This window comes from Petromyzon marinus (genome assembly GCF_048934315.1).
Source record: "Petromyzon marinus isolate PM22_M1 ecotype Great Lakes invasive population chromosome 84 unlocalized genomic scaffold, UKy_Petmar_22M1.pri1.0 chr84_unloc.5, whole genome shotgun sequence".
Lineage (NCBI taxonomy): Eukaryota > Metazoa > Chordata > Hyperoartia > Petromyzontiformes > Petromyzontidae > Petromyzon > Petromyzon marinus.
The window spans coordinates 185,890-213,117 of NW_027422642.1; the positions used below are offsets into that span (position 1 = coordinate 185,890).

The 27,228-nt window shown below is 53.0% G+C and overlaps 1 protein-coding gene across 1 annotated transcript; it reads left to right on the top strand.

Moving 5' to 3' along the window:
• LOC142908502 (myosin regulatory light chain 11-like) lies at nt 1–27,228 on the top strand. The gene is made up of 7 exons (XM_076059221.1): nt 1–109; nt 4,240–4,323; nt 7,378–7,453; nt 13,433–13,537; nt 15,613–15,691; nt 21,071–21,119; nt 27,000–27,228. The coding sequence occupies exons 1-7, from the start codon at nt 107–109 to the stop codon at nt 27,099–27,101; spliced, it is 498 nt and encodes a 165-aa protein (XP_075915336.1). The 5' UTR covers nt 1–106; the 3' UTR covers nt 27,102–27,228.

Consider the following 27,228-nt stretch of genomic DNA (forward strand, 5'->3'; position numbering starts at 1 on the left):
CCCCACTGGGACCCCGTTCACTATAAATTGCTCCCACAGAGGGCACTCGAAGCCCATCGGACCCGGAGTCTCAACTGAGTCTCAGTACAGACCTCCAGCCAGCATCATGGTGAGTGGGTGGGTGGGTGAGTGAGTGGGTGAGTGGGTGGGTGGGTGAGTGGGTGGGTGGGTGAGTGAATGAGTGAGTGGGTGAGTGAGTGGGTGAGTGAGTGACTGGGTGGGTGAGTGAGTGAGTGAGTGGGTGAGTGGGTGAGTGGGTGGGTGGGTTGGTGGGTGGGTGGGTGAGTGAGTGAGTGGGTGAGTGAGTGACTGGGTGGGTGAGTGAGTGAGTGGGTGAGTGGGTGGGTGGGTTGGTGGGTGGGTGAGTGGGTGAGTGAGTGGGTGAGTGAATGAGTGAGTGGGTGGGTGAGTGAATGAGTGAGTGGGTGAGTGGGTGAGTGAGTGAGTGGGTGAGTGAGTGGGGGAGTGAGTGGGTAAGTGAGTGGGTGAGTGAGTGGGTGAGTGAGTGAGTGAGTGGGTGAGTGATTGAGTGGGTGAGTGAGTGGGTGAGTGAGTGGGTGAGTGGGTGGGTGAGTGAGTGAGTGAGTGGGTGAGTGAGTGGGTGAGTGAGTGACTGGGTGGGTGAGTGAGTGGGTGAGTGAGTGGGTGAGTGAGTGAGTGACTGGGTGAGTGAGTGACTGGGTGAGTGAGTGAGTGGGTGGGTGAGTGGGTGAGTGAGTGACTGAGTGGGTGAGTGAATGAGTGAGTGGGTGAGTGAGTGAGTGGGTGAGTGAATGGGTGAGTGAGTGGGTGAGTGAGTGGGTGAGTGGGTGGGTGAGTGAGAGGGTGGGTGGGTGAGTGAGTGGGTGAGTGAGTGAGTGAATGAGTGAGTGGGTGACTGCGTGGGTGAGTGGGTGAGTGAGTGACTGGGTGAGTGAGTGATTACCTGAGTGAGTGAGAGGGTGAGTGGGTGAGTGAGTGAGTGGGTGAGGGGGTGACTGGGTGGGTGAGTGGGTGAGTGAGTGAGTGAGTGACTGGGTGAGTGAGTGATTACCTGAGTGAGGGAGAGGGTTGGTGAGTTAGTGGGTGGGTGAGTGAATGGTTGGGTGAGCGTCTCTGTCTGTGTCTCTGTGTGTCTCTAGCTGTGTCTCTAGCTGTGTCTCGGTCTGTGTCTCTAGCTGTGTGTCTGTCTGTGTCTCTGTCTGTGTGTCTCTGTGTGTCTGTCTGTGTCTCTGTCTGTCTCTGTCTGTCTCTGTCTGTGTGTCTCTGTCTGTCTCTGTCTGTGTCTCTGTCTGTCTCTGTCTGTGTCTCTGTCTGTGTCTCTGTGTGTCTCTGTCTGTGTCTCTGTCTGTGTCTCTAGCTGTGTCTCTGTGTCTCTGTCTGTGTCTCTAGCTGTGTCTCTGTGTCTCTGTCTGTGTCTCTAGCTGTGTCTCTGTCTGTGTCTCTGTCTTTGTCTCTAGCTGTGTCTCTAGCTGTGTCTCTGTGTCTCTAGCTGTGTCTCTAGCTGTGTCTCTGTCTGTGTCTCTGTCTGTGTGTCTAGCTGTGTCTCTGTCTGTGTCTCTAACTGTGTCTCTGTGTCTCTGTCTGTGTGTCTAGCTGTGTCTTTGTCTCTGTCTCTAGCTGTGTCTCTAGCTCTGTCTCTAGCTGTGTCTCTGTCTGTGTCTCTGTCTGTGTGTCTAGCTGTGTCTCTGTCTGTGTCTCTGTCTCTGTCTCTAGCTGTGTCTCTGTCTGTGTCTCTGTCTGTGTCTCTAGCTGTGTCTCTAGCTGTGTCTCTGTCTGTGTCTCTGTCTGTGTCTCTAGCTGTGTCTCTGTCTGTGTCTCTGTCTGTGTCTCTAGCTGTGTCTCTAGCTGTGTCTCTGTGTGTGTCTCTGTCTGTGTGTCTGTGTGTATCTCTGTCTGTGTCTCTGTCTGTGTCTCTGTGTGTATCTCTGTCTGTGTCTCTGTCTGTGTCTCTGTGTGTGTCTCTGTCTGTGTCTCTGTCTGTGTCTCTGTCTGTGTCTCTGTGTGTGTCTCTGTCTGTGTCTCTGTCTGTGTCTCTGTCTGTGTGTCTCTGTGTGTGTCTCTGTGTGTCTCTGTGTGTCTCTAGCTGTGTCTCTGTCTGTGTCTCTGTGTGTGTCTCTGTCTGTGTGTCTCTGTCTGTGTGTCTCTGTCTGTGTCTCTGTCTGTGTCTCTGTCTGTGTGTCTCTGTCTGTGTCTCTGTCTGTGTGTCTCTGTGTGTGTCTCTGTGTGTCTCTGTGTGTCTCTAGCTGTGTCTCTGTGTGTCTCTAGCTGTGTCTCTGTGTGTCTCTGTCTGTGTCTCTGTCTGTGTGTCTCTGTCTCTAGCTGTGTCTCTGTATGTGTCTCTGTGTGTCTCTGTGTGTCTATAGCTGTGTCTCTGTGTGTCTCTTGTGTGTCTCTAGCTGTGTGTCTCTGTGTGTCTCTGTGTGTGTCTCTGTGTGAGTCTCTGTGTGTCTCTCTGTGTGTCTCTGTCTGTGTCTCTGTCTGTGTGTCTCTGTGTGTCTCTGTCTCTAGCTGTGTCTCTGTATGTGTCTCTGTGTGTCTCTGTGTGTGTCTCTAGCTGTGTGTGTCTCTGTGTGTCTCTGTCTGTGTGTCTCTGTGTGTGTCTCTAGCTGTGTCTCTGTCTGTGTGTCTCTCTGTGTGTCTCTAGCTGTGTCTCTAGCTGTGTGTCTCTCTGTGTGTGTCTAGCTGTGTCTCTCTGTGTCTCTCTGTGTGAGTCTCTGTGTGTGTCTCTCTCTGTGTGTCTCTAGCTGTGTCTCTGTCTGTGTGTCTCTGTGTGTCTCTGTGTGTGTCTCTGTGTGTCTCTGTCTCTAGCTGTGTCTCTAGCTGTGTCTCTGTGTGTGTCTCTAGCTGTGTCTCTAGCTGTGTGTCTCTGTGTGTCTGTGTGTGTCTCTGTGTGTCGCTGTGTGTGTCTCTGTGTGTGTCTCTAGCTGTGTGTGTCTCTGTGTGTGTCTCTGTGTCTCTAGCTGTGTCTCTGTGTGTGTCTCTAGCTGTGTCTCTAGCTGTGTGTCTCTGTGTGTCTGTGTGTGTCTCTGTGTGTGTCTCTCTGTGTGTCTCTGTGTGTGTCTCTGTGTGTGTCTCTAGCTGTGTCTCTGTGTGTCTCTGTCTGTGTGTGTCTAGCTGTGTCTCTGTGTGTCTCTGTGTGTGTCTCTAGCTGTGTCTCTGTCTGTGTGTCTCTGTGTGTCTCTGTGTGTCTCTAGCTGTGTCTCTGTGTGTGTCTCTAGCTGTATGCGTCTCTGTCTGTGTCTCTGTCTGTGTGTCTCTGTGTGTCTCTGTCTCTAGCTGTGTCTCTGTATGTGTCTCTGTGTGTCTCTGTGTGTGTCTCTAGCTGTGTGTCTCTCTGTGTGTCTCTAGCTGTGTGTCTCTCTGTGTGTCTCTGTCTGTGTGTCTCTGTGTGTGTGTCTCTGTGTGTGTCTCTGTGTCTGTGTGTGTCTCTGTGTGTGTCTCTAGCTGTGTCTCTAGCTGTGTCTCTGTCTGTGTCTCTGTCTGTGTCTCCAGCTGTGTGTCTCTGTGTGTGTCTCTAGCTGTGTGTCTCTGTGTGTCTCTGTGTGTGTCTCTAAGCTGTGTGTCTCTGTCTGTGTGTGTCTAGCTGTGTTTCTGTCTGTCTCTGTGTGTCTCTGTATGTGTCTCTAGCTGTGTCTCTGTGTGTCTCTGTCTCTAGCTGTGTCTCTGTCTGTGTCTCTGTGTGTGTCTCTAGCTGTGTCTCTAGCTGTGTGTCTCTGTGTGTGTCTCTAGCTGTGTCTCTGTGTGTCTCTGTATGTGTCTCTGTGTGTCTCTAGCTGTGTGTGTCTCTCTGTCTGTGTCTCTAGCTGTGTCTCTAGCTGTGTCTCTGTGTGTGTCTAGCTGTGTGTCTCTGTGTGTCTCTGTGTGTGTCTCTAGCTGTGTGTCTCTCTGTGTGTGTCTCTAGCTGTGTCTCTAGCTGTGTGTCTCTGTGTGTCTCTGTCTGTGTCTCTAGCTGTGTCTCTGTCTGTGTGTCTCTCTCTGTGTGTCTCTGTCTTTGTCTCTGTGTGTCTCTCTGTGTCTCTCTGTCTCTCTCTGTGTGTCTATGTCTCTAGCTGTGTGTCTCTAGCTGTGTCTCTGTCTGTGTGTCTAGCTGTGTCTCTGTGTCTCTAGCTGTGTGTGTCTCTGTCTGTGTGTCTCTAGCTGTGTCTCTAGCTGTGTCTGTCTGTGTGTCTCTCTGTGTGTGTCTCTGTGTCTCTGTCTCTGTGTGTGTCTCTCTCTGTGTGTCTCTCTCTGTGTGTCTCTGTCTGTGTGTCCCCGCAGTCTCTGACCAAAAAGAAGAAGGCGAAGTCCGAGTCGAACGTCTTCTCGATGTTCGACCAGACGCAGATCCAGGAGTTCAAGGAGGTGTGGTCGCCGCGGTTGCCATGGAGACGCCATGGGGTTGCCATGGAGACGCCATGGGGTTACCATAGAGACGCAACGGGGTTGCCATAGAGACACCATGGGGTTACCATAGAGACACCATAGAGACACCATGGGGTTACCATAGAGACGCCATGGGGTTACCATAGAGACGCCATGGGGTTACCATAGAGACGCCATGGGGTTACCATAGAGACACCATGGGGTTACCATAGAGACGCCATGGGGTTACCATAGAGACACCATGGGGTTACCATGGGGTTACCATAGAGACACCATGGGGTTACCATAGAGACGCCATGGGGTTACCATAGAGACGCAACGGGGTTGCCATAGAGACACCATGGGGTTACCATAGAGACACCATAGAGACACCATGGGGTTACCATAGAGACGCCATGGGGTTACCATAGAGACACCATGGGGTTACCATAGAGACGCCATGGGGTTACCATAGAGACACCATGGGGTTACCATGGGGTTACCATAGAGACACCATGGGGTTACCATAGAGACGCCATGGGGTTACCATAGAGACACCATGGGGTTACCATAGAGACACCATGGGGTTACCATAGAGACGCCATGGGGTTACCATAGAGACGCCATGGGGTTACCATAGAGACGCCATGGGGTTACCATAGAGACACCATGGGGTTACCATAGAGACGCCATGGGGTTACCATAGAGACACCATGGGGTTACCATGGGGTTACCATAGAGACACCATGGGGTTACCATAGAGACACCATGGGGTTACCATAGAGACACCATGGGGTTACCATAGAGACACCATGGGGTTGCCATAGAGACACCATGGGGTTACCATAGAGACACCATGGGGTTACCATGGAGACGTCATGGGGTTACCATAGAGACACCATGGGGTTACCATAGAGACACCATGGGATTAGCATAGAGACACCATGGGGTTACCATAGAGACACCATGGTGTTACCATGGGGTTACCATAGAGACACCATGGGTTACCATAGAGACACCATGGGGTTACCATAGAGACACCATGGGGTTACCATAGAGACACCATGGGGTTACCATGGGTTACCATAGAGACACCATGGGGTTACCATAGAGACACCATGGGGTTACCATAGAGACACCATGGGGTTACCATAGAGACACCATGGGGTTACCATAGAGACACCATGGGGTTACCATGAGGTTACCATAGAGACACCATGGGGTTTACATAGAGACACCATGGGGTTACCATAGAGACACCATGGGGTTACCATAGAGACACCATGGGGTTACCATAGAGACACCATGGGGTTACCATAGAGACGCCATGAGGTTACCATGGGTTACCATAGAGACACCATGGGGTTACCATAGAGACACCATGAGGTTACCATAGAGACACCATGGGGTTACCGCAGAGACGCCATCGGGTTACCATAGAGACACCATGGGGTTACCATAGAGACACCATGGGGTTACCATAGAGACACCATGGGGTTACCATAGAGACACCATGGGGTTACCATAGAGACACCATGGGGTTATCATGGGGTTACCATAGAGACACCATAGAGACACCATGGGGTTACCATAGAGACGCCATGGGGTTACCATAGAGACACCATGGGGTTACCATAGAGACACCATGGGGTTACCATAGAGACACCATGAGGTTACCATAGAGACACCATGGGGTTACCATAGAGACACCATGGGGTTACCATAGAGACACCATGGGGTTACCATAGAGACACCATAGAGACACCATGGGGTTACCATAGAGACACCATGGGGTTACCATAGAGACACCATGGGGTTACCATAGAGACACCATGGGGTTACCATAGAGACGCCATGGGGTTACCATAGAGACACCATGGGGTTACCATAGAGACACCATGGGGTTACCATAGAGACACCATGGGGTTACCATAGAGACACCATGCGGTTACCATAGAGACACCATGAGGTTACCATAGAGACACCATGGGGTTACCATAGAGACACCATGAGGTTACCATAGAGACACCATGGGGTTACCATAGAGACGCCATGGGGTTACCATAGAGACACCATGGGGTTACCATAGAGACACCATAGAGACACCATGGGGTTACCATAGAGACACCATGGGGTTACCATAGAGACACCATGGGGTTACCATAGAGACACCATGGGGTTACCATAGAGACACCATGGGGTTACCATAGAGACGCCATGGGGTTACCATAGAGACACCATGGGGTTACCATAGAGACACCATGGGGTTACCATAGAGACACCATGGGGTTACCATAGAGACGCCATGGGGTTACCATAGAGACACCATAGAGACACCATGGGGTTACCATAGAGCCACTATGGGGTTACCATAGAGACGCCATGGGGTTACCATAGAGACACCATAGAGACACCATTGGGTTACCATAGAGACACCATGGGGTTACCATAGAGACACTATGGGGTTACCATAGAGACACCATAGAGACACCATGGGGTTACCATAGAGCCACCATGGGGTTACCATAGAGACACCATAGAGACACCATGGGGTTACCATAGAGACACCATGGGGTTACCATAGAGACACCATGGGGTTACCATAGAGACACCATGGGCTTACCATGGGGTTAGGGTACAGATGATGTAGAGACTCCGTGCAGATTGCAGAGATTCCAACTCTGATTCTATTGATGAGTCATCATGCTGATGATGGTGCTGCTGATGATGCTGATGATGCTGCTGATGATTATGATGCTGATGATGATGGTGATGTCCCTGATGATGGTGATGTCGCTGATGCTGCTGCTGATGATGATGCTGATGATGCTGCTGCTGATGCTGCTGCTGATGATTATGATGCTGCTGCAGATGATGATGCTGATGATGCTGCTGCAGATGCTGCTGATGATTATTATGATGCTGCTGCTGATGCTTCTGATGATGCTGCTGCTGATGTTGCTGCTGATGATGCTGATGATGCTGCTGCTGGTGATGATGCTGATGATGCTTCTGATGATGATGATGAAGCTGCTGATGACTCTCCCCCTGCAGGCGTTCACCATCATCGATCAGAACAGGGACGGAATCATCGACGCCAATGATCTCAGGAACACGTTCGCCGCTCTCGGTAAGCCTCAAGCAACTCTCACGCAACTCTCACGCAACTCTCACGCAACTCTCACGCAACCTTCACGCAACTCTCACGCAACCTTCACGCAACTCTCACGCAACTCTCACGCAACCCCTCACGCAACTCTCACGCAACCTTCACGCAACTCTCACGCAACTCTCACGCAACTCTCACGCAACTCTCACGCAACCCTCACGCAACCTTCACGCAACTCTCACGCAACCTTCACGCAACTCTCACGCAACTCTCACGCAACCCCTCACGCAACTCTCACGCAACCTTCACGCAACTCTCACGCAACTCTCACGCAACTCTCACGCAACCTTCACGCAACTCTCACGCAACTCTCACGCAACCCTCACGCAACTCTCACGCAACTCTCACGCAACCTTCACGCAACTCTCACGCAACTCTCACGCAACCTTCACGCAACTCTCACGCAACCCTCACGCAACTCTCACGCAACTCTCACGCAACTCTCACGCAACCTTCACGCAACTCTCATGCAACTCTCACGCAACTCTCACGCAACTCTCACGCAACCTTCACGCAACTCTCAAGCAACTCTCACGCAACTCTCACGCAACCTTCACGCAACTCTCACGCAACTCTCACGCAACTCTCACGCAATCTTCACGCAACCTTCACGCAACTCTCACGCAACTCTCACGCAACTCTCACGCAACTCTCACGCAACCTTGACGCAACTCTCAAGCAACCTTCACGCAACTCTCACGCAACCTTCACGCAACTCTCACGCAACCTTCACGCAACTCTCACGCAACCTTCACGCAACTCTCACGCAACTCTCACGCAACTCTCACGCAACCTTCAAGCAACTCTCAAGCAACTCTCACGCAACTCTCACGCAACTCTCACGCAACCTTCACGCAACTCTCACGCAACCTTCACGCAACTCTCACGCAACTGTCACGCAACTCTCACGCAACCTTCACGCAACTCTCACGCAACCCTCACGCAACTCTCACGCAACCTTCACGCAACCTTCACGCAACTCTCACGCAACTCTCACGCAACTCTCACGCAACCTTCACGCAACTCTCACGCAACTCTCACGCAACCCTCACGCAACTCTCACGCAACCCTCACGCAACTCTCACGCAACCTTCACGCAACCTTCACGCAACTCTCACGCAACTCTCACGCAACATTCACGCAACCCTCACGCAACTCTCACGCAACCCTCACGCAACTCTCACGCAACTCTCACGCAAATCTCACGCAACCTTCACGCAACCCGCGGCAACTCTCACGCAACTCTCACGCAACCTTCACGCAACTCTCACGCAACTCTCACGCAACTCTCACGCAACTCTCACGCAACCTTCAAGCAACTCTCAAGCAACTCTCACGCAACTCTCACGCAACTCTCACGCAACCTTCACGCAACCCTCACGCAACCCTCATGCAACTCTCACGCAACCTTCACGCAACTCTCACGCAACTCTCACGCAACTCTCACGCAACTCTCACGCAACTCTCACGCAACCTTCACGCAACTCTCACGCAACCTTCACGCAACTCTCACGCAACCTTCACGCAACTCTCACGCAACCCTCACGCAACCTTCACGCAACTCTCACGCAACCTTCACGCAACTCTCACGCAACTCTCACGCAACCCCTCACGCAACTCTCACGCAACTCTCACGCAACCTTCACGCAACTCTCACGCAACTCTCACGCAACCTTCACGCAACTCTCACGCAACCCTCACGCAACTCTCACGCAACTCTCACGCAACTCTCACGCAACCTTCACGCAACTCTCACGCAACTCTCACGCAACCTTCACGCAACTCTCACGCAACCCTCACGCAACTCTCACGCAACTCTCACGCAACTCTCACGCAACCTTCACGCAACTCTCATGCAACTCTCACGCAACTCTCACGCAACTCTCACGCAACCTTCACGCAACTCTCAAGCAACTCTCACGCAACTCTCACGCAACCTTCACGCAACTCTCACGCAACTCTCACGCAACTCTCACGCAACTCTCACGCAACTCTCACGCAACCTTGACGCAACTCTCAAGCAACCTTCACGCAACTCTCACGCAACCTTCACGCAACTCTCACGCAACCTTCACGCAACTCTCACGCAACCTTCACGCAACTCTCACGCAACTCTCACGCAACTCTCACGCAACCTTCAAGCAACTCTCAAGCAACTCTCACGCAACTCTCACGCAACTCTCACGCAACCTTCACGCAACTCTCACGCAACCTTCACGCAACTCTCACGCAACTCTCACGCAACTCTCACGCAACCTTCACGCAACTCTCACGCAACCTTCACGCAACTCTCACGCAACCCTCACGCAACTCTCACGCAACCTTCACGCAACCTTCACGCAACTCTCACGCAACTCTCACGCAACTCTCACGCAACCTTCACGCAACTCTCACGCAACTCTCACGCAACCCTCACGCAACTCTCACGCAACTCTCACGCAACCTTCACGCAACCTTCACGCAACTCTCACGCAACTCTCACGCAACATTCACGCAACCCTCACGCAACTCTCACGCAACCCTCACGCAACTCTCACGCAACTCTCACGCAACTCTCACGCAACCTTCACGCAACCCGCGGCAACTCTCACGCAACTCTCACGCAACCTTCACGCAACTCTCACGCAACTCTCACGCAACTCTCACGCAACTCTCACGCAACCTTCAAGCAACTCTCAAGCAACTCTCACGCAACTCTCACGCAACTCTCACGCAACCTTCACGCAACCCTCACGCAACCCTCACGCAACTCTCACGCAACCCTCACGCAACTCTCACGCAACTCTCACGCAACTCTCACGCAACTCTCACGCAACCTTCACGCAACTCTCAAGCAACTCTCACGCAACTCTCACGCAACCTTCACGCAACTCTCACGCAACTCTCACGCAACTCTCACGCAACCTTCACGCAACCTTCACGCAACTCTCACGCAACTCTCACGCAACTCTCACGCAACTCTCACGCAACCTTGACGCAACTCTCAAGCAACCTTCACGCAACTCTCACGCAACCTTCACGCAACTCTCACGCAACCATCACGCAACTCTCACGCAACCTTCACGCAACTCTCACGCAACTCTCACGCAACTCTCACGCAACCTTCAAGCAACTCTCAAGCAACTCTCACGCAACTCTCACGCAACCTTCACGCAACTCTCACGCAACCTTCACGCAACTCTCACGCAACTCTCACGCAACTCTCACGCAACCTTCACGCAACTCTCACGCAACCTTCACGCAACTCTCACGCAACCCTCACGCAACTCTCACGCAACCTTCACGCAACTCTCACGCAACTCTCACGCAACTCTCACGCAACCTTCACGCAACTCTCACGCAACTCTCACGCAACTCTCACGCAACCTTCACGCAACTCTCACGCAACCTTCACGCAACTCTCACGCAACCCTCACGCAACTCTCACGCAACTCTCACGCAACCTTCACGCAACTCTCACGCAACTCTCACGCAACTCTCACGCAACCTTCACGCAACCTTCACGCAACTCTCACGCAACTCTCACGCAACTCTCACGCAACTCTCACGCAACTCTCACGCAACCTTGACGTAACTCTCAAGCAACCTTCACGCAACTCTCACGCAACCTTCACGCAACTCTCACGCAACCATCACGCAACTCTCACGCAACCTTCACGCAACTCTCACGCAACTCTCACGCAACTCTCACGCAACCTTCAAGCAACTCTCAAGAAACTCTCACGCAACTCTCACGCAACCTTCACGCAACTCTCACGCAACCTTCACGCAACTCTCACGCAACTCTCACGCAACTCTCACGCAACCTTCACGCAACTCTCACGCAACCTTCACGCAACTCTCACGCAACCCTCACGCAACTCTCACGCAACCTTCACGCAACCTTCACGCAACTCTCACGCAACTCTCACGCAACTCTCACGCAACCTTCACGCAACTCTCACGCAACTCTCACGCAACCCTCACGCAACTCTCACGCAACCCTCACGCAACCATCACGCAACTCTCACGCAACTCTCACGCAACTCTCACGCAACCTTCACGCAACTCTCACGCAACTCTCACGCAACTCTCACGCAACCTTCACGCAACTCTCACACAACCTTCACGCAACTCTCACGCAACTCTCACGCAACCTTCACGCAACTCTCACGCAACCTTCACGCAACCTTCACGCAACTCTCACGCAACCTTCACGCAACTCTCACGCAACTCTCACGCAACCTTCACGCAACTCTCACGCAACCTTCACGCAACTCTCACGCAACTCTCACGCAACTCTCACGCAACCTTCACGCAACTCTCACGCAACTCTCACGCAACCCTCACGCAACTCTCACGCAACCTTCACGCAACTCTCACACAACTCTCAGGCAACTCTCACGCAACCTTCACGCAACTCTCACGCAATTTTCACGCAACTCTCACGCAACCTTCACGCAACCTTCACGCAACCTTCACGCAACTCTCACGCAACTCTCACGCAACCTTCACGCAACTCTCACGCAACCTTCACGCAACTCTCACGCAACTCTCATGCAACTCTCACGCAACCTTCACGCAACTCTCACGCAACTCTCACGCAACCCTCACGCAACTCTCACGCAACCTTCACGCAACTCTCACACAACTCTCAGGCAACTCTCACGCAACCTTCACGCAACTCTCACGCAATTTTCACGCAACTCTCACGCAACCTTCACGCAACCTTCACGCAACCTTCACACAACTCTCACGCAACTCTCACGCAACTCTCACGCAACTCTCACGCAACTCTCACGCAACCCTCATGCAACTCTCACGCAACTCTCAGGCAACTCTCACGCAACCTTCACGCAACTCTCACGCAATTTTCACGCAACTCTCACGCAACCTTCACGCAACCTTCACGCAACTCTCACGCAACTCTCACGCAACTCTCACGCAACTCTCACGCAACTCTCACGCAACCCTCACGCAGCCCTCATGCAACTCTCACGCAACTCTCACGCAACTCTCACGCAACCTTCACGCAACTCTCACGCAACTCTCACACAACTCTCACGCAACCTTCACGCAACTCTCACGCAACCCTCACGCAACTCTCACGCAACTCTCACGCAACCCTCACACAACCTTCACGCAACTCTCACGCAACTCTCACGCAACCTTCACGCAACTCTCACGCAACTCTCAAGCAACTCTCACGCAACTCTCACGCAACTCTCAGGCAACTCTCACGCAACCTTCACGCAACTCTCACGCAATTTTCACGCAACTCTCACACAACCTTCACGCAACCTTCACGCAACCTTCACGCAACTCTCACGCAACTCTCACGCAACTCTCACACAACTCTCACGCAACTCTCACGCAACTCTCACGCAACTCTCACACAACTCTCACGCAACTCTCACGCAACTCTCACGCAACTCTCACGCAACTCTCACACAACTCTCACGCAACTCTCACGCAACTCTCACGCAACCCTCACGCAACCCTCATGCAACTCTCACGCAACTCTCACGCAACTCTCACGCAACCTTCACGCAACTCTCACGCAACTCTCACACAACTCTCACGCAACACTCACGCAACCTTCACGCAACCCTCACGCAACTCTCACGCAACTCCGCGGCAACTGTTGCGCAACCCACCATAACTGTTGCGCAATCCACCGGAAACGTTATGCAACCCCCGCCAACCGTTGCGCAACCCCCTCGCCAACCGTTGCGCAACCCCCCGCCAACCGTTGCGCAACCCCCGCCAACCGTTGCGCAACCCAAGGCGACTGTTGCGCAACCCGCGACATAACTGTTGCGCAACCCACCATTATTGTTGCGCAACCCCCGCCAACTGTTGCGCAACCCATTCCAGTCACAGCGGTGGTTGCAACGTTGTAGTGCTGTAGTGCTAGTGTTGTAATGTTATAGTAATATTAGTTATATTATGGTGTCCCAGGGCGCCTGAACGTCAAGTCAGAGGAGCTGGAGGTGATGATGAAGGAGGCGAGTGGGCAGATCAATTTCACCGTCTTCCTGCAGATGTTCGGAGAGAAACTCAAAGGTGGACGCTCACCACCAACACCACGCTCACCACCACCAACATCACCACACTCACCACCACCACTACGCTCACCACCACCACTAACACCACTACGCTCACCACCACCACCACGCTCACCACCACCACCACGCTCACCACCACCACACTCACCACCAACACCACCATCACGCTCACCACTAACACCATCACGCTCACCACCAACACCACCACCAACACCACCAACACCACCAACACCACGAACACCACCACCAACACTCACACCACGCTCACCCATACCACACTCACACCAACACCACCACACTCACCACTAACACCACCACGCTCACCACCACGCTCACCACAACCACGCTCACCACCAACACTACCACCACCACGCTCACCACCACCACCACGCTCACCACCACCACCACGCTCACCACCACCACCACGCTCACCACCACCACGCTCACCACTAACACCACCACCACACTCACCACTAACACCACCACGCTCACCACTAACACCACCACCACACTCACCACTAACACCACCACACTCACCACTAACACCACCACACTCACCACTAACACCACTACGCTCACCACTAACACCACCACACTCACTACTAACACCACCACGCTCACCACTAACACCACCACACTCACCACTAACACCACTACGCTCACCACTAACACCACCACGCTCACCACTAACACCACCACCACACTCACCACTAACACCACCACACTCACCAACACCACCACCACACTCACCACTAACACGACCACACTCACCACCAACACCGCTACGCTCACCACTAACACCACCACACTCACCACTAACACCACCACCACCACACTCACCACTAACACGACCACACTCACCACTAACACCACCACACTCACCACTAACACCACCACCACCACCACACTCACCACTAACACCACCACACTCACCACTAACGCCACCACCACGCTCACCACTAACACCACTACCACACTCACCACCAACACCACCACCACACTTACCACCAACACCACGCTCACCACTAACACCACCACCACCATCACCACGCTCACTACTTACACCACCACCACTAACACCACCACCACGCTCACCACCAACACCACCACCACACTCACCACCAACACCACCACACTCACCACCACCACCACCATCACGCTCACCACTAACACCACCACCACGCTCACCACCAACACCACCACACTCACCACTAACACGACCACACTCACCACTAACACCACCACACTCACCACCAACACCACCACACTCACCACTAACACCACCACCACGCTCACCACTAACACCACCACCACCACGCTCACCACCAACACCACCACCACACTCACCACCACCACCATCACGCTCACCACTAACACCACCACCACGCTCACCACTAACACCACCACACTCACTACTAACACCACCACACTCACCACTAACACCACCACACTCACCACTAACACCACCACGCTCACCACCACCAAACTCACCACCACCACCACCACCACCAAGCTCACCACTAACGCCACCACACTCACCACTAACACCACCACCACGCTCACCACTAACACCACCACACTCACTACTAACACCACCACACTCACCACTAACACCACCACACTCACCACTAACACCACCACGCTCACCACTAACACCACCACACTCACCACCAACACCACGCTCACCACTAACACCACCACACTCACCACCAACACCACCACGCTCACCACCAACACCACCACGCTCACCACCAACACCACCACACTCACCACCAACACCACCACGCTCACCACCAACACCACCACGCTCACCACCACCACGCTCACCACCACCACGCTCACAACCACCCCCTGATGTCCCCCCCCCTACCATGTGACCGCCCTCCCCACGTGACCTCCCCTCCCCCCGACACCCCCCCGTGACCCCACCTCCCCCGCCACGTGACCCCCCTCCCCCACCACGTGACCAGCCCCCCCCCCCCGTTCTGTCCACCCCCCGTGACATCTCCCTCTCGTGACCCCCCGTGACCCCCCCGTGACCCCCGTGACCCCCGTGACCCCCCGTGACCCCAGGCTGTGACCCCGAGGAGTCGATCCTGCAGGCCTTCAAAATCCTCGACCCTCAGGGCCTGGGAACTGTGAAGTCGAACTTGTGAGTACCCCCCCACCACTAGTACCACCCCCCCACTAGTACCACCCCCCCCACTAGTACCCCCCCACTAATACCACCCCCCACTAGTACCACCCACTAGTACCCCCCACTAGTACCACCCCCCCACTAGTACCCCCCCACTAATACCACCCCCCACTAGTACCACCCCCCACTAGTACCCCCCCACTAATACCACCCCCCACTAGTACCACCCACTAGTACCACACCACTAGTACCACTCCCCACTAGTACCCCCCACTAGTACCCCCCACTAGTACCCCCCCACTAGTACCACTCCCCACTAGTACCACTCCCCACTAGTACCCCCCACTAGTACCCCCCACTAGTACCCCCTACCACTAGTGCCACCCCCCCACTAGTACCACCCCCCCACTAGTAACACCCACTAGTACCCCCCACTAGTACCCCCCACTAGTACCACACCACTAGTACCCCCCACTAGTACCTCCCCACCAGTACCACCCCCACTAGTACCCCCCCACTAGTACCCCCCCACTAGTACCCCCCCACTAGTACCACCCCCCACTAGTACCCCCCCACTAGTACTCCCCCACTAGTACCACCCACTAGTACCACCCACTAGTACCCCCCCACTAGTACCACCCCCCACTAGTACTCCCCCACTAGTACCACCCACTAGTACCCCCCACTAGTACCACCCCCACTAGTACCCCCCCACTAGTACTCCCCCACTAGTACCCCCCACTAGTACCACCCACTAGTACCCCCCCACTAGTACCACCCCCCACTAGTACTCCCCCACTAGTACCACCCACTAGTACCCCCCACTAGTACCACCCCCACTAGTACCCCCCCACTAGTACTCCCCCACTAGTACCCCCCACTAGTACCACCCACTAGTACCCCCCCACTAGTACCACCCCCCACTAGTACTCCCCCACTAGTACCACCCACTAGTACCCCCACTAGTACCCCCCCACTAGTACCACCCCCACTAGTACCACCCCACTAGTACCCCCCACTAGTACCACCCCACTAGTACCACCCCCACTAGTACCACCCACTAGTACCCCCCCACTAGTACCACCCCCCACTAGTACTCCCCCACTAGTACCACCCACTAGTACCCCCCACTAGTACCACACCCACTAGTACTCCCCCACTAGTACCACCCACTAGTACCCCCCACTAGTACCACCCCCACTAGTACCCCCCCACTAGTACTCCCCCACTAGTACCCCCCACTAGTACCACCCACTAGTACCCCCCCACTAGTACCACCCCCCACTAGTACTCCCCCACTAGTACCACCCACTAGTACCCCCACTAGTACCCCCCCACTAGTACCACCCCCACTAGTACTCCCCCACTAGTACCACCCACTAGTACCCCCCACTAGTACCACCCCCACTAGTACCCCCCCACTAGTACTCCCCCACTAGTACCCCCCACTAGTACCACCCACTAGTACCCCCCCACTAGTACCACCCCCCACTAGTACTCCCCCACTAGTACCACCCACTAGTACCCCCACTAGTACCCCCCCACTAGTACCACCCCCACTAGTACTCCCCCACTAGTACCACCCACTAGTACCCCCACTAGTACCCCCCCACTAGTACCACCCCCACTAGTACTCCCCCACTAGTACCCCCCACTAGTACCACCCCCACTAGTACTCCCCCACTAGTACCACACCACTAGTACCCCCACTAGTACCCCCCCACTAGTACCACCCACTAGTACCACCCATTAGTACCCCCCCACTAGTACCCCCCACTAGTACCACCCCCCACTAATACCACCCCCACTAGTACTACCCACTAGTACCCCCCCACTAGTACCATCCACTAGTACTCCCCCACTAGTACCCCCCCACTAGTACCACCCCCCACTAGTACCCCCCCACTAGTACCACCCCCCCACTAGTACCACCCCACTAGTACCCCCCCACTAGTACCACCCACTAGTACCACCCATTAGTACCCCCCCACTAGTACCCCCCACTAGTACCACCCCCCACTAATACCACCCCCACTAGTACTACCCACTAGTACCCCCCCACTAGTACCATCCACTAGTACTCCCCCACTAGTACCCCCCCACTAGTACCACCCCCCACTAGTACCCCCCCACTAGTACCACCCCCCCACTAGTACCACCCCACTAGTACCCCCCCACTAGTACCACCCACTAGTACCACCCACTAGTACCCCCCCCAGTAGTACCACCCACTAGTTCCCCCCCCACTAGTACCCCCCACTAGTACCACCCCCCCAATAGTACCCCCCCACTAGTACCCCCCACTCGTACCCCCCCTAGTACCACCCCCCACTAGTACCACCCCCCACTAGTACCCCCCACTAGTACCACCCCACTAGTACCCCCCCCACTAGTACCACACCACTAGTACCCCCCACTAGTAGCCCCCCCACTAGTACCCCCCCACTAGTACCCCCCACTAGTACCCCCCACTAGTACCCCCCCCCCCCCACTAGTACCACCCACTAGTTCCCCCCACTAGTACCACCACTACTACCCCCCACTAGTACCCCCCAATAGTACCTCCAATGTAAGTACCACTACCACCACTACCACAATCACCACAACCACCACCATTACCACAACCACCACTACCACTACCACAACCACCACAACCAGCACTACCACAACCACCACTACCACAACCACCACTACCACTACCACAACCACCACAACCAGCACTACCACAACCACCACTACCACAACCACCACTACCACAACCACCACAACCAGCACTACCACAACCACCACATCCACCACTACCACAACCACCACAACCACCATCACCACTACCACAACCATTACCACAACCACCACTACCACTACCACAACCACCACAACCAGCACTACCACAACCACCACTACCACAACCACCACTACCACAACCACCACAACCAGCACTACCACAACCACCACATCCACCACTACCACAACCACCACAACCACCATCACCACTACCACAACCATTACCACAACCACCACTACCACAACCACCACAACCAGCACTACCACAACCACCACTACCACAACCACCACAACCAGCACTACCACAACCACCACATCCACCACAACCACCATCACCACTACCACAACCACCACCACTACCACAACCACCACAACCAGCACTACCACAACCACCACTACCACAACCACCACAACCAGCTCTACCACAACCACCAGAACCACCACCACTACCACAACCAATACTACCACAACCACCATCACCACAACCACCACTACCACAACCACCAGAACAACACCCCAGGACCTCTAACGGGTCCTGGGAACCATCCTTCCCCTAGGTTTACTCAAATACCAATCACAACACAGGGGAGGGGGGGTGGAGGGGAGACAGAGGCTACCTGGGGGAGCTTTGTCTGTGTGTGACAGACACTTGCCCCTACAGCCCTGCTAGAGGCTACCTGGGGGAGCTTTGTCTGTGTGACAGCCACTTGCCCCTACAGCCTTGCTAGAGGGCTACCTGGGGGAGCTTTGTCTGTGTGTGACAGCCACTTGCCCCTACAGCCCTGCTAGAGGCGACCTGGGGGAGCTTTGTCTGTGTGTGACAGCCACTTGCCCCTACAGCCCTGCTAGAGGCTACCTGGGGGAGCTTTGTCTGTGTGTGACAGCCACTTGCCCCTACAGCCCTGCTAGAGGCTACCCGGGGGAGCTTTGTCTGTGTGACAGCCACTTGCCCCTATAGCCCTGCTAGAGGTCTACCTGGGGGAGCTTTGTCTGTGTGTGACAACCACTTGCCCCTATAGCCCTGCCAGAGGGCTACATGGGGGAGCTTTGTCTGTGTGACAGCCACTTGCCCCTACAGCCTTGCTAGAGGGCTACCTGGGGGAGCTTTGTCTGTGTGTGACAGCAACTTGCTCCTACAGCCCTGCTAGAGGCTACCTGGGGGAGCTTTGTCTGTGTGTGACAGCCACTTGCCCCTACAGCCCTGCTAGAGGCTACCCGGGGGAGCTTTGTCTGTGTGACAGCCACTTGCCCCTACAGCCCTGCTAGAGGGCTACCTGGGGGAGCTTTGTCTGTGTGTGACAGCCACTTGCCCCTACAGCCCTGCTAGAGGCTACCTAGGGGAGCTTTGTCTGTGTGTGACAGACACTTGCCCCTACAGCCCTGCTAGAGGCTACCTGGGGGAGCTTTGTCTGTGTGACAGCCACTTGCCCCTACATCCTTGCTAGAGGGCTACCTGGGGGAGCTTTGTCAGTGTGTGACAGCCACTTGCCCCTACAGCCCTGCTAGAGGCTACCTGGGGGAGCTTTGTCTGTGTGTGACAGCCACTTGCCCCTACAGCCCTCCTAGAGGCTACCTGGGGGAGCTTTGTGTGTGTGTGACAGCCACTTGCCCCTACAGCCCTGCTAGAGGCTACCTGGGGGAGCTTTGTCTGTGCGTGACAGCCACTTGCCCCTACAGCCCTGCTAGAGGGATACCTGGGGGAGCTTTGTCTGTGTGTGACAGCCACTTGCCCCTACAGCCCTGCTAGAGGCTACCTGGGGGAGCTTTGTCTCTGTGTGACAGCCACTTGCCCCTACAGCCCTGCTAGAGGGCTACCTGGGGGAGCTTTGTCTGTGTGTGAGTAACTGAGTGAGTGAATGAGTGAGTGTGTGAGTGGGTGAGTGTGTGTATGAGTGAGTGAGTGTATGAGTGAGTGAGTGTGTGAGTGAGTGAATGAGTGAGTGAGTGTGTGAGTGCGTGTATGAGTGAGTGAGTGTATGAGTGAGTGTGTGAGTGTGTGTGAGTGAGGGTGTGAATGAGTGTGTGAGTGAGTGTATGAGTGAGTGAGTGTGTAAGTGAATGAGTGAGTGTGTGAGTGAGTGTATGAGTGAGTGAGTGTATGAGTGAGTGTATGAAGGAGTGAGTGTATGAGTGAGTGTGTGAGTGAATGAGTGTGTGAGTGAGTGAGTGTATGAGTGAGTGTGTGAGTGTGTGTGAGTGAGTGAGGGTGTGAATGAGTGAGTGTATGAGTGAGTGTATGAGTGAGTGTGTGAATGAGTGAGTGTATGAGTGAGTGTGTGAATGATTGAGTGTGTGAATGAGTGAGTGTGTGAGTGAGTGTGTGTGAGTGAGTGATTGAGTGAGTGAGGTAATGAGTGATTGAGTGAGTAGGTGAGCGCGCACGAGTGAGTCTCTGACACCGGGGAAGACAAAGGCGGCCGGGCTAGGGGGTGCGTGGTGGTTCCTGGCCACACCGTTACTGTGTGGGTGGTGTCACAGTGCCGGTAACCTTCAAAGGCAGCTGCTGCTGCTGTTACTCGCTACTCACATCCACTTGCCACTGTGACTGTGTGGGGCTACCTGGGGGAGCTTTGCCTGTGCCTTTCTCTCGGTGCGATTGTTTCCTTACAGTCTGCAGGAGCTGCTGACGACACAGGCGGACAGGTTCACAGAGGACGAGGTGAGAGTCTGTGGGTGGCAGTGTTGAGTCTGTGGGTGGCAGTGTTGAGTCTGTGGGTAGCAGTGTTGAGTCTACGGTGCAGTGTTGAGTCTATGGTGCAGTGTTGAGTCTATGGTGCAGTGTTGAGTCTATGGTGCAGTGTTGAGTCTATGGTGCAGTGTTGAGTCTATGGTGGAGTGTTGAGTCTATGGTGCAGTGTTGAGTCTATGGGTGGCAGTGCTGAGTCTATGGTGCAGTGTTGAGTCTATGGGTAGTGTTGAGTCTATGGTGCAGTGTTGAGTCTATGGTGCAGTGTTGAGTCTATGGTGCAGTGTTGAGTCTATGGTGCAGTGTTGAGCCTATGGTGCAGTGTTGAGTCTATGGTGCAGTGTTGAGTCTATGGGTGGCAGTGCTGAGTCTATGGTGCAGTGTTGAGTCTATGGGTAGTGTTGAGTCTATGGTGCAGTGTTGAGTCTATGGTGCAGTGTTGAGTCTATGGTGCAGTGTTGAGTCTATGGGCAGTGCTGAGTCTATGGGCAGTGTTGAGTCTATGGTGCAGTGTTGAGTCTATGGTGCAGTGTTGAGTCTGTGGGTGGCAGTGCTGAGTCTATGGTGCAGTGTTGAGTCTATGGGTAGTGTTGAGTCTATGGTGCAGTGTTGAGTCTATGGTGCAGTGTTGAGTCTATGGTGCAGTGTTGAGTCTATGGGCAGTGCTGAGTCTATGGTGCAGTGTTGAGTCTATGGTGCAGTGTTGAGTCTATGGTGTAGTGTTGAGTCTATGGTGCAGTGTTGAGTCTATGGTGCAGTGTTGAGTCTGTGGGTGGCAGTGTTGAGTCTATGGTGCATTGTTGAGTCTATGGTGCAGTGTTGAGTCTATGGTGCAGTGTTGAGTCTATGGTGCAGTGTTGAGTCTATGGTGCAGTGTTGAGTCTATGGTGTAGTGTTGAGTCTATGGTGTAGTGTTGAGTCTATGGGTAGTGTTGAGTCTATGGTGTAGTGTTGAGTCTATGGTGCAGTGTTGAGTCTGTGGGTAGTGTTGAGTCTATGGTGCAATGTTGAGTCTATGGGCAGTGCTGAGTCTATGGGCAGTGTTGAGTCTATGGTGCAGTGTTGAGTCTATGGTGCAGTGTTGAGTCTATGGTGCAGTGTTGAGTCTATGGTGCAGTGTTGAGTCTATGGTGCAGTGTTGAGTCTATGGTGCATTGTTGAGTCTATGGTGCAGTGTTGAGTCTATGGTGCAGTGTTGAGTCTATGGGTGGAAGTGCTGAGTCTATGGTGCAGTGTTGAGTCTATGGGCAGTGCTGAGTCTATAGTGCAGTGTTGAGTCTATGGTGCAGTGTTGAGTCTATGGTGCAGTGTTGAGTCTATGGTGCAGTGTTGAGTCTATGGTGCAGTGTTGAGTCTATGGTGCAGTGTTGAGTCTATGGGTGGAGGTGCTGAGTCTATGGTGCAGTGTTGAGTCTATGGGTAGTGTTGAGTCTATGGTGCAGTGTTGAGTCTATGGTGCAGTGTTGAGTCTATGGTGAAGTGTTGAGTCTATGGGCAGTGCTGAGTCTATGGGCAGTGTTGAGTCTATGGTGCAGTGTTGAGTCTATAGTGCAGTGTTGAGTCTATGGTGCAGTGTTGAGTCTATGGTGCAGTGTTGAGTCTGTGGGTGGCAGTGTTGAGTCTGTGAGTGGCAGTGTTGAGTCTATGGTGCATTGTTGAGTCTATGGTGCAGTGTTGAGTCTATGGTGCAGTGTTGAGTCTATGGTGCAGTGTTGAGTCTATGGGCAGTGCTGAGTGTATGGTGCAGTGTTGAGTCTATGGTGCAGTGTTGAGTCTATGGTGTAGTGTTGAGTCTATGGTGCAGTGTTGAGTCTATGGTGCAGTGTTGAGTCTGTGGGTGGCAGTGTTGAGTCTATGGTGCATTGTTGAGTCTATGGTGCAGTGTTGAGTCTATGGTGCAGTGTTGAGTCTATGGTGCAGTGTTGAGTCTATGGTGCAGTGTTGAGTCTATGGTGTAGTGTTGAGTCTATGGTGTAGTGTTGAGTCTATGGGTAGTGTTGAGTCTATGGTGTAGTGTTGAGTCTATGGTGCAGTGTTGAGTCTGTGGGTAGTGTTGAGTCTATGGTGCAATGTTGAGTCTATGGGCAGTGCTGAGTCTATGGGCAGTGTTGAGTCTATGGTGCAGTGTTGAGTCTATGGTGCAGTGTTGAGTCTATGGTGCAGTGTTGAGTCTATGGTGCAGTGTTGAGTCTATGGTGCAGTGTTGAGTCTATGGTGCATTGTTGAGTCTATGGTGCAGTGTTGAGTCTATGGTGCAGTGTTGAGTCTATGGGTGGAAGTGCTGAGTCTATGGTGCAGTGTTGAGTCTATGGATAGTGTTGAGTCTGTGGGTAGTGTTGAGTCTATGGTGCAATGTTGAGTCTATGGGCAGTGCTGAGTCTATAGTGCAGTGCTGAGTCTATGGTGCAGTGTTGAGTCTATGGTGCAGTGTTGAGTCTATGGGCAGTGCTGAGTCTATGGTGCAATGTTGAGTCTATGGGCAGTGCTGAGTCTATAGTGCAGTGTTGAGTCTATGGTGCAGTGTTGAGTCTATGGTGCAGTGTTGAGTCTATGGTGCAGTGTTGAGTCTATGGTGCAGTGTTGAGTCTATGGTGCAGTGTTGAGTCTATGGGTGGAGGTGCTGAGTCTATGGTGCAGTGTTGAGTCTATGGGTAGTGTTGAGTCTATGGTGCAGTGTTGAGTCTATGGTGCAGTGTTGAGTCTATGGTGAAGTGTTGAGTCTATGGGCAGTGCTGAGTCTATGGGCAGTGTTGAGTCTATGGTGCAGTGTTGAGTCTATAGTGCAGTGTTGAGTCTATGGTGCAGTGTTGAGTCTATGGTGCAGTGTTGAGTCTGTGGGTGGCAGTGTTGAGTCTGTGAGTGGCAGTGTTGAGTCTATGGTGCATTGTTGAGTCTATGGTGCAGTGTTGAGTCTATGGTGCAGTGTTGAGTCTATGGTGCAGTGTTGAGTCTATGGTGCAGTGTTGAGTCTATGGGTGGAGGTGCTGAGTCTATGGTGCAGTGTTGAGTCTATGGGTAGTGTTGAGTCTATGGTGCAGTGTTGAGTCTATGGTGCAGTGTTGAGTCTATGGTGAAGTGTTGAGTCTATGGGCAGTGCTGAGTCTATGGGCAGTGTTGAGTCTGTGGTGCAGTGTTGAGTCTATAGTGCAGTGTTGAGTCTATCGTGCAGTGTTGAGTCTATGGTGCAGTGTTGAGTCTGTGGGTGGCAGTGTTGAGTCTGTGAGTGGCAGTGTTGAGTCTATGGTGCATTGTTGAGTCTATGGTGCAGTGTTGAGTCTATGGTGCAGTGTTGAGTCTATGGTGCAGTGTTGAGTCTATGGTGCAGTGTTGAGTCTATGGTGTAGTGTTGAGTCTGTGGGTAGCAGTGTTGAGTCTACGGTGCAGTGTTGAGTCTATGGTGCAGTGTTGAGTCTATGGTGCAGTGTTGAGTCTATGGTGCAGTGTTGAGTCTATGGTGCAGTGTTGAGTCTTTGGTGCAGTGTTGAGTCTATGGGTAGTGTTGAGTCTATGGTGCAGTGTTGAGTCTATGGTGCAGTGTTGAGTCTATGGTGCAGTGTTGAGTCTATGGTGCGGTGTTGAGTCTATGATGCAGTGTTGAGTCTATGGTGCAGTGTTGAGTCTATGGTGTGGTGTTGAGTCTATGGGCAGTGTTGAGTCTATGGTGCAGTGTTGAGTCTATGGTGCAGTGTTGAGTCTATGGTGCAGTGTTGAGTCTATAGTTCAGTGTTGAGTCTATGGTGCAGTGTTGAGTCTATGGTGCAGTGTTGAATCTATGGTGCAGTGTTGAGTCTATGGTCCAGTATTGAGTCTATGGTGCAGTGTTGAGTCTATGGTGCAGTGTTGAGTCTATGGGCAGTGTTGAGTCTATGGTGCGGTGCTGAGTCTATGGTGCAGTGTTGAGTCTATTCTGTAGTGCTGAGTCTATGGTGCAGTGTTGAGTCTATGGTGCAGTGTTGAGTCTATGGTGCGGTGCTGAGTCTATGGTGCAGTGTTGAGTCTATTCTTTAGTGCTGAGTCTATGGTGCAGTGTTGAGTCTATGGTGCAGTGTCGAGTCTGTGGTGCAGTGTTGAGTTTATGGTGCAGTGTTGAGTCTATGGTGCAGTGTTGAGTCTATGGTGCGGTGTTGAGTCTATGGTGCAGTGTTGAGTCTATGGTCCAGTGTTGAGTCTATGGTGCAGTGTTGAGTCTATGGTGTAGTGTTGAGTCTTTGGTGCAGTGTTGAGTCTATGGGTAGTGTTGAGTCTATGGTGCAGTGTTGAGTCTATGGTGCAGTGTTGAGTCTATGGTGCAGTGTTGAGTCTATGGTGCGGTGTTGAGTCTATGATGCAGTGTTGAGTCTATGGTGCAGTGTTGAGTCTATGGTGTGGTGTTGAGTCTATGGGCAGTGTTGAGTCTATGGTGCAGTGTTGAGTCTATGGTGCAGTGTTGAGTCTATGGTGCAGTGTTGAGTCTATAGTTCAGTGTTGAGTCTATGGTGCAGTGTTGAGTCTATGGTGCAGTGTTGAATCTATGGTGCAGTGTTGAGTCTATGGTCCAGTATTGAGTCTATGGTGCAGTGTTGAGTCTATGGGCAGTGTTGAGTCTATGGTGCGGTGCTGAGTCTATGGTGCAGTGTTGAGTCTATTCTGTAGTGCTGAGTCTATGGTGCAGTGTTGAGTCTATGGTGCAGTGTTGAGTCTATGGTGCGGTGCTGAGTCTATGGTGCAGTGTTGAGTCTATTCTTTAGTGCTGAGTCTATGGTGCAGTGTTGAGTCTATGGTGCAGTGTCGAGTCTGTGGTGCAGTGTTGAGTTTATGGTGCAGTGTTGAGTCTATGGTGCAGTGTTGAGTCTATGGTGCGGTGTTGAGTCTATGGTGCAGTGTTGAGTCTATGGTCCAGTGTTGAGTCTATGGTGCAGTGTTGAGTCTATGGTGTAGTGTTGAGTTAATGTGCAGTGTTGAGTCTATGGGTAGTGTTGAGTTATGGTGCACTGTTGAGTCTATGGTGCAGTGTTGAGTCTATGGTGCAGTGTTGAGTCTATTCTGTAGTGCTGAGTCTATGGTGCAGTGTTGAGTCTATGGTGTAGTGTTGAGTTATGGTGCAGTGTTGAGTCTATGGGTAGTGTTGAGTTATGGTGCACTGTTGAGTCTATGGTGCAGTGTTGAGTCTATGGTGCAGTGTTGAGTCTATTCTGTAGTGCTGAGTCTATGGTGCAGTGTTGAGTCTATGGGTAGTGTTGAGTCTATGGTGTAGTGTTGAGTCTATAGTGCAGTGTTGAGTCTGTGGTGCAGTGTTGAGTCTATGGTGCAGTGTTGAGTCTATTCTGTAGTGCTGAGTCTATGGTGCAGTGTTGAGTCTATGGGTAGTGTTGAGTCTATGGTGTAGTGTTGAGTCTATAGTGCAGTGTTGAGTCTATAGTGCAGTGTTGAGTCTGTGGTCAGTGTTGAGTCTGTGGTGCAGTGTTGAGTCTATGGTGCAGTGTTGAGTCTATGGTGCAGTGTTGAGTCTATGGTGCAGTGTTGAGTCTATGGTGCAGTGTTGAGTCTATGGGTAGCAGTGTTGAGTCTATGGTGTAGTGTTGAGTCTATGGTGCAGTGTTGAGTCTATAGTGCAGTGTTGAGTCTATGGGTAGCAGTGTTGAGTCTATGGTGCAGTGTTGAGTCTATGGGTAGCAGTGTTGAGTCTATAGTCCAGTGTTGAGTCTATGGTGCAGTGTTGAGTCTATGGTGCAGTGTTGAGTCTATGGTGCGGTGTTGAGTCTACGGGTAGCTACGTATTTACCGCTTACAATTAACGCCAAAACCCGTTTATATTTTTTACCCCGTTGATTCTCTCCCCCCCACCTCCCCACCCACCTACACCCCCCACTCCAGGTGAAGCAGATGTTCGCATCATTTCCCCCGGATGTGGCTGGCAACCTGGACTACAAAAACCTCGTCTACGTGATAACTCACGGTGAAGAGAAGGAGGAATAGCGATGCAGAGACACGGAGAGAGAGAGAGAGACACACGCACACACATTGAGACGGTCTGATCGTGAACGTCACCTCAACGTAATGGAAACGTCCGAGCACATTCAATAAACCGTGACGTTCAAATGAT

Bases quoted from the DNA above. Each gene is read 5' to 3' on its own strand.
- LOC142908502 (XM_076059221.1), top strand. The intron at 4,324-7,377 runs GTGTGGTCGCCG...CTCCCCCTGCAG, and splicing joins AGATCCAGGAGTTCAAGGAG to GCGTTCACCATCATCGATCA. The intron at 13,538-15,612 runs GTGGACGCTCAC...CCGTGACCCCAG, and splicing joins GTTCGGAGAGAAACTCAAAG to GCTGTGACCCCGAGGAGTCG.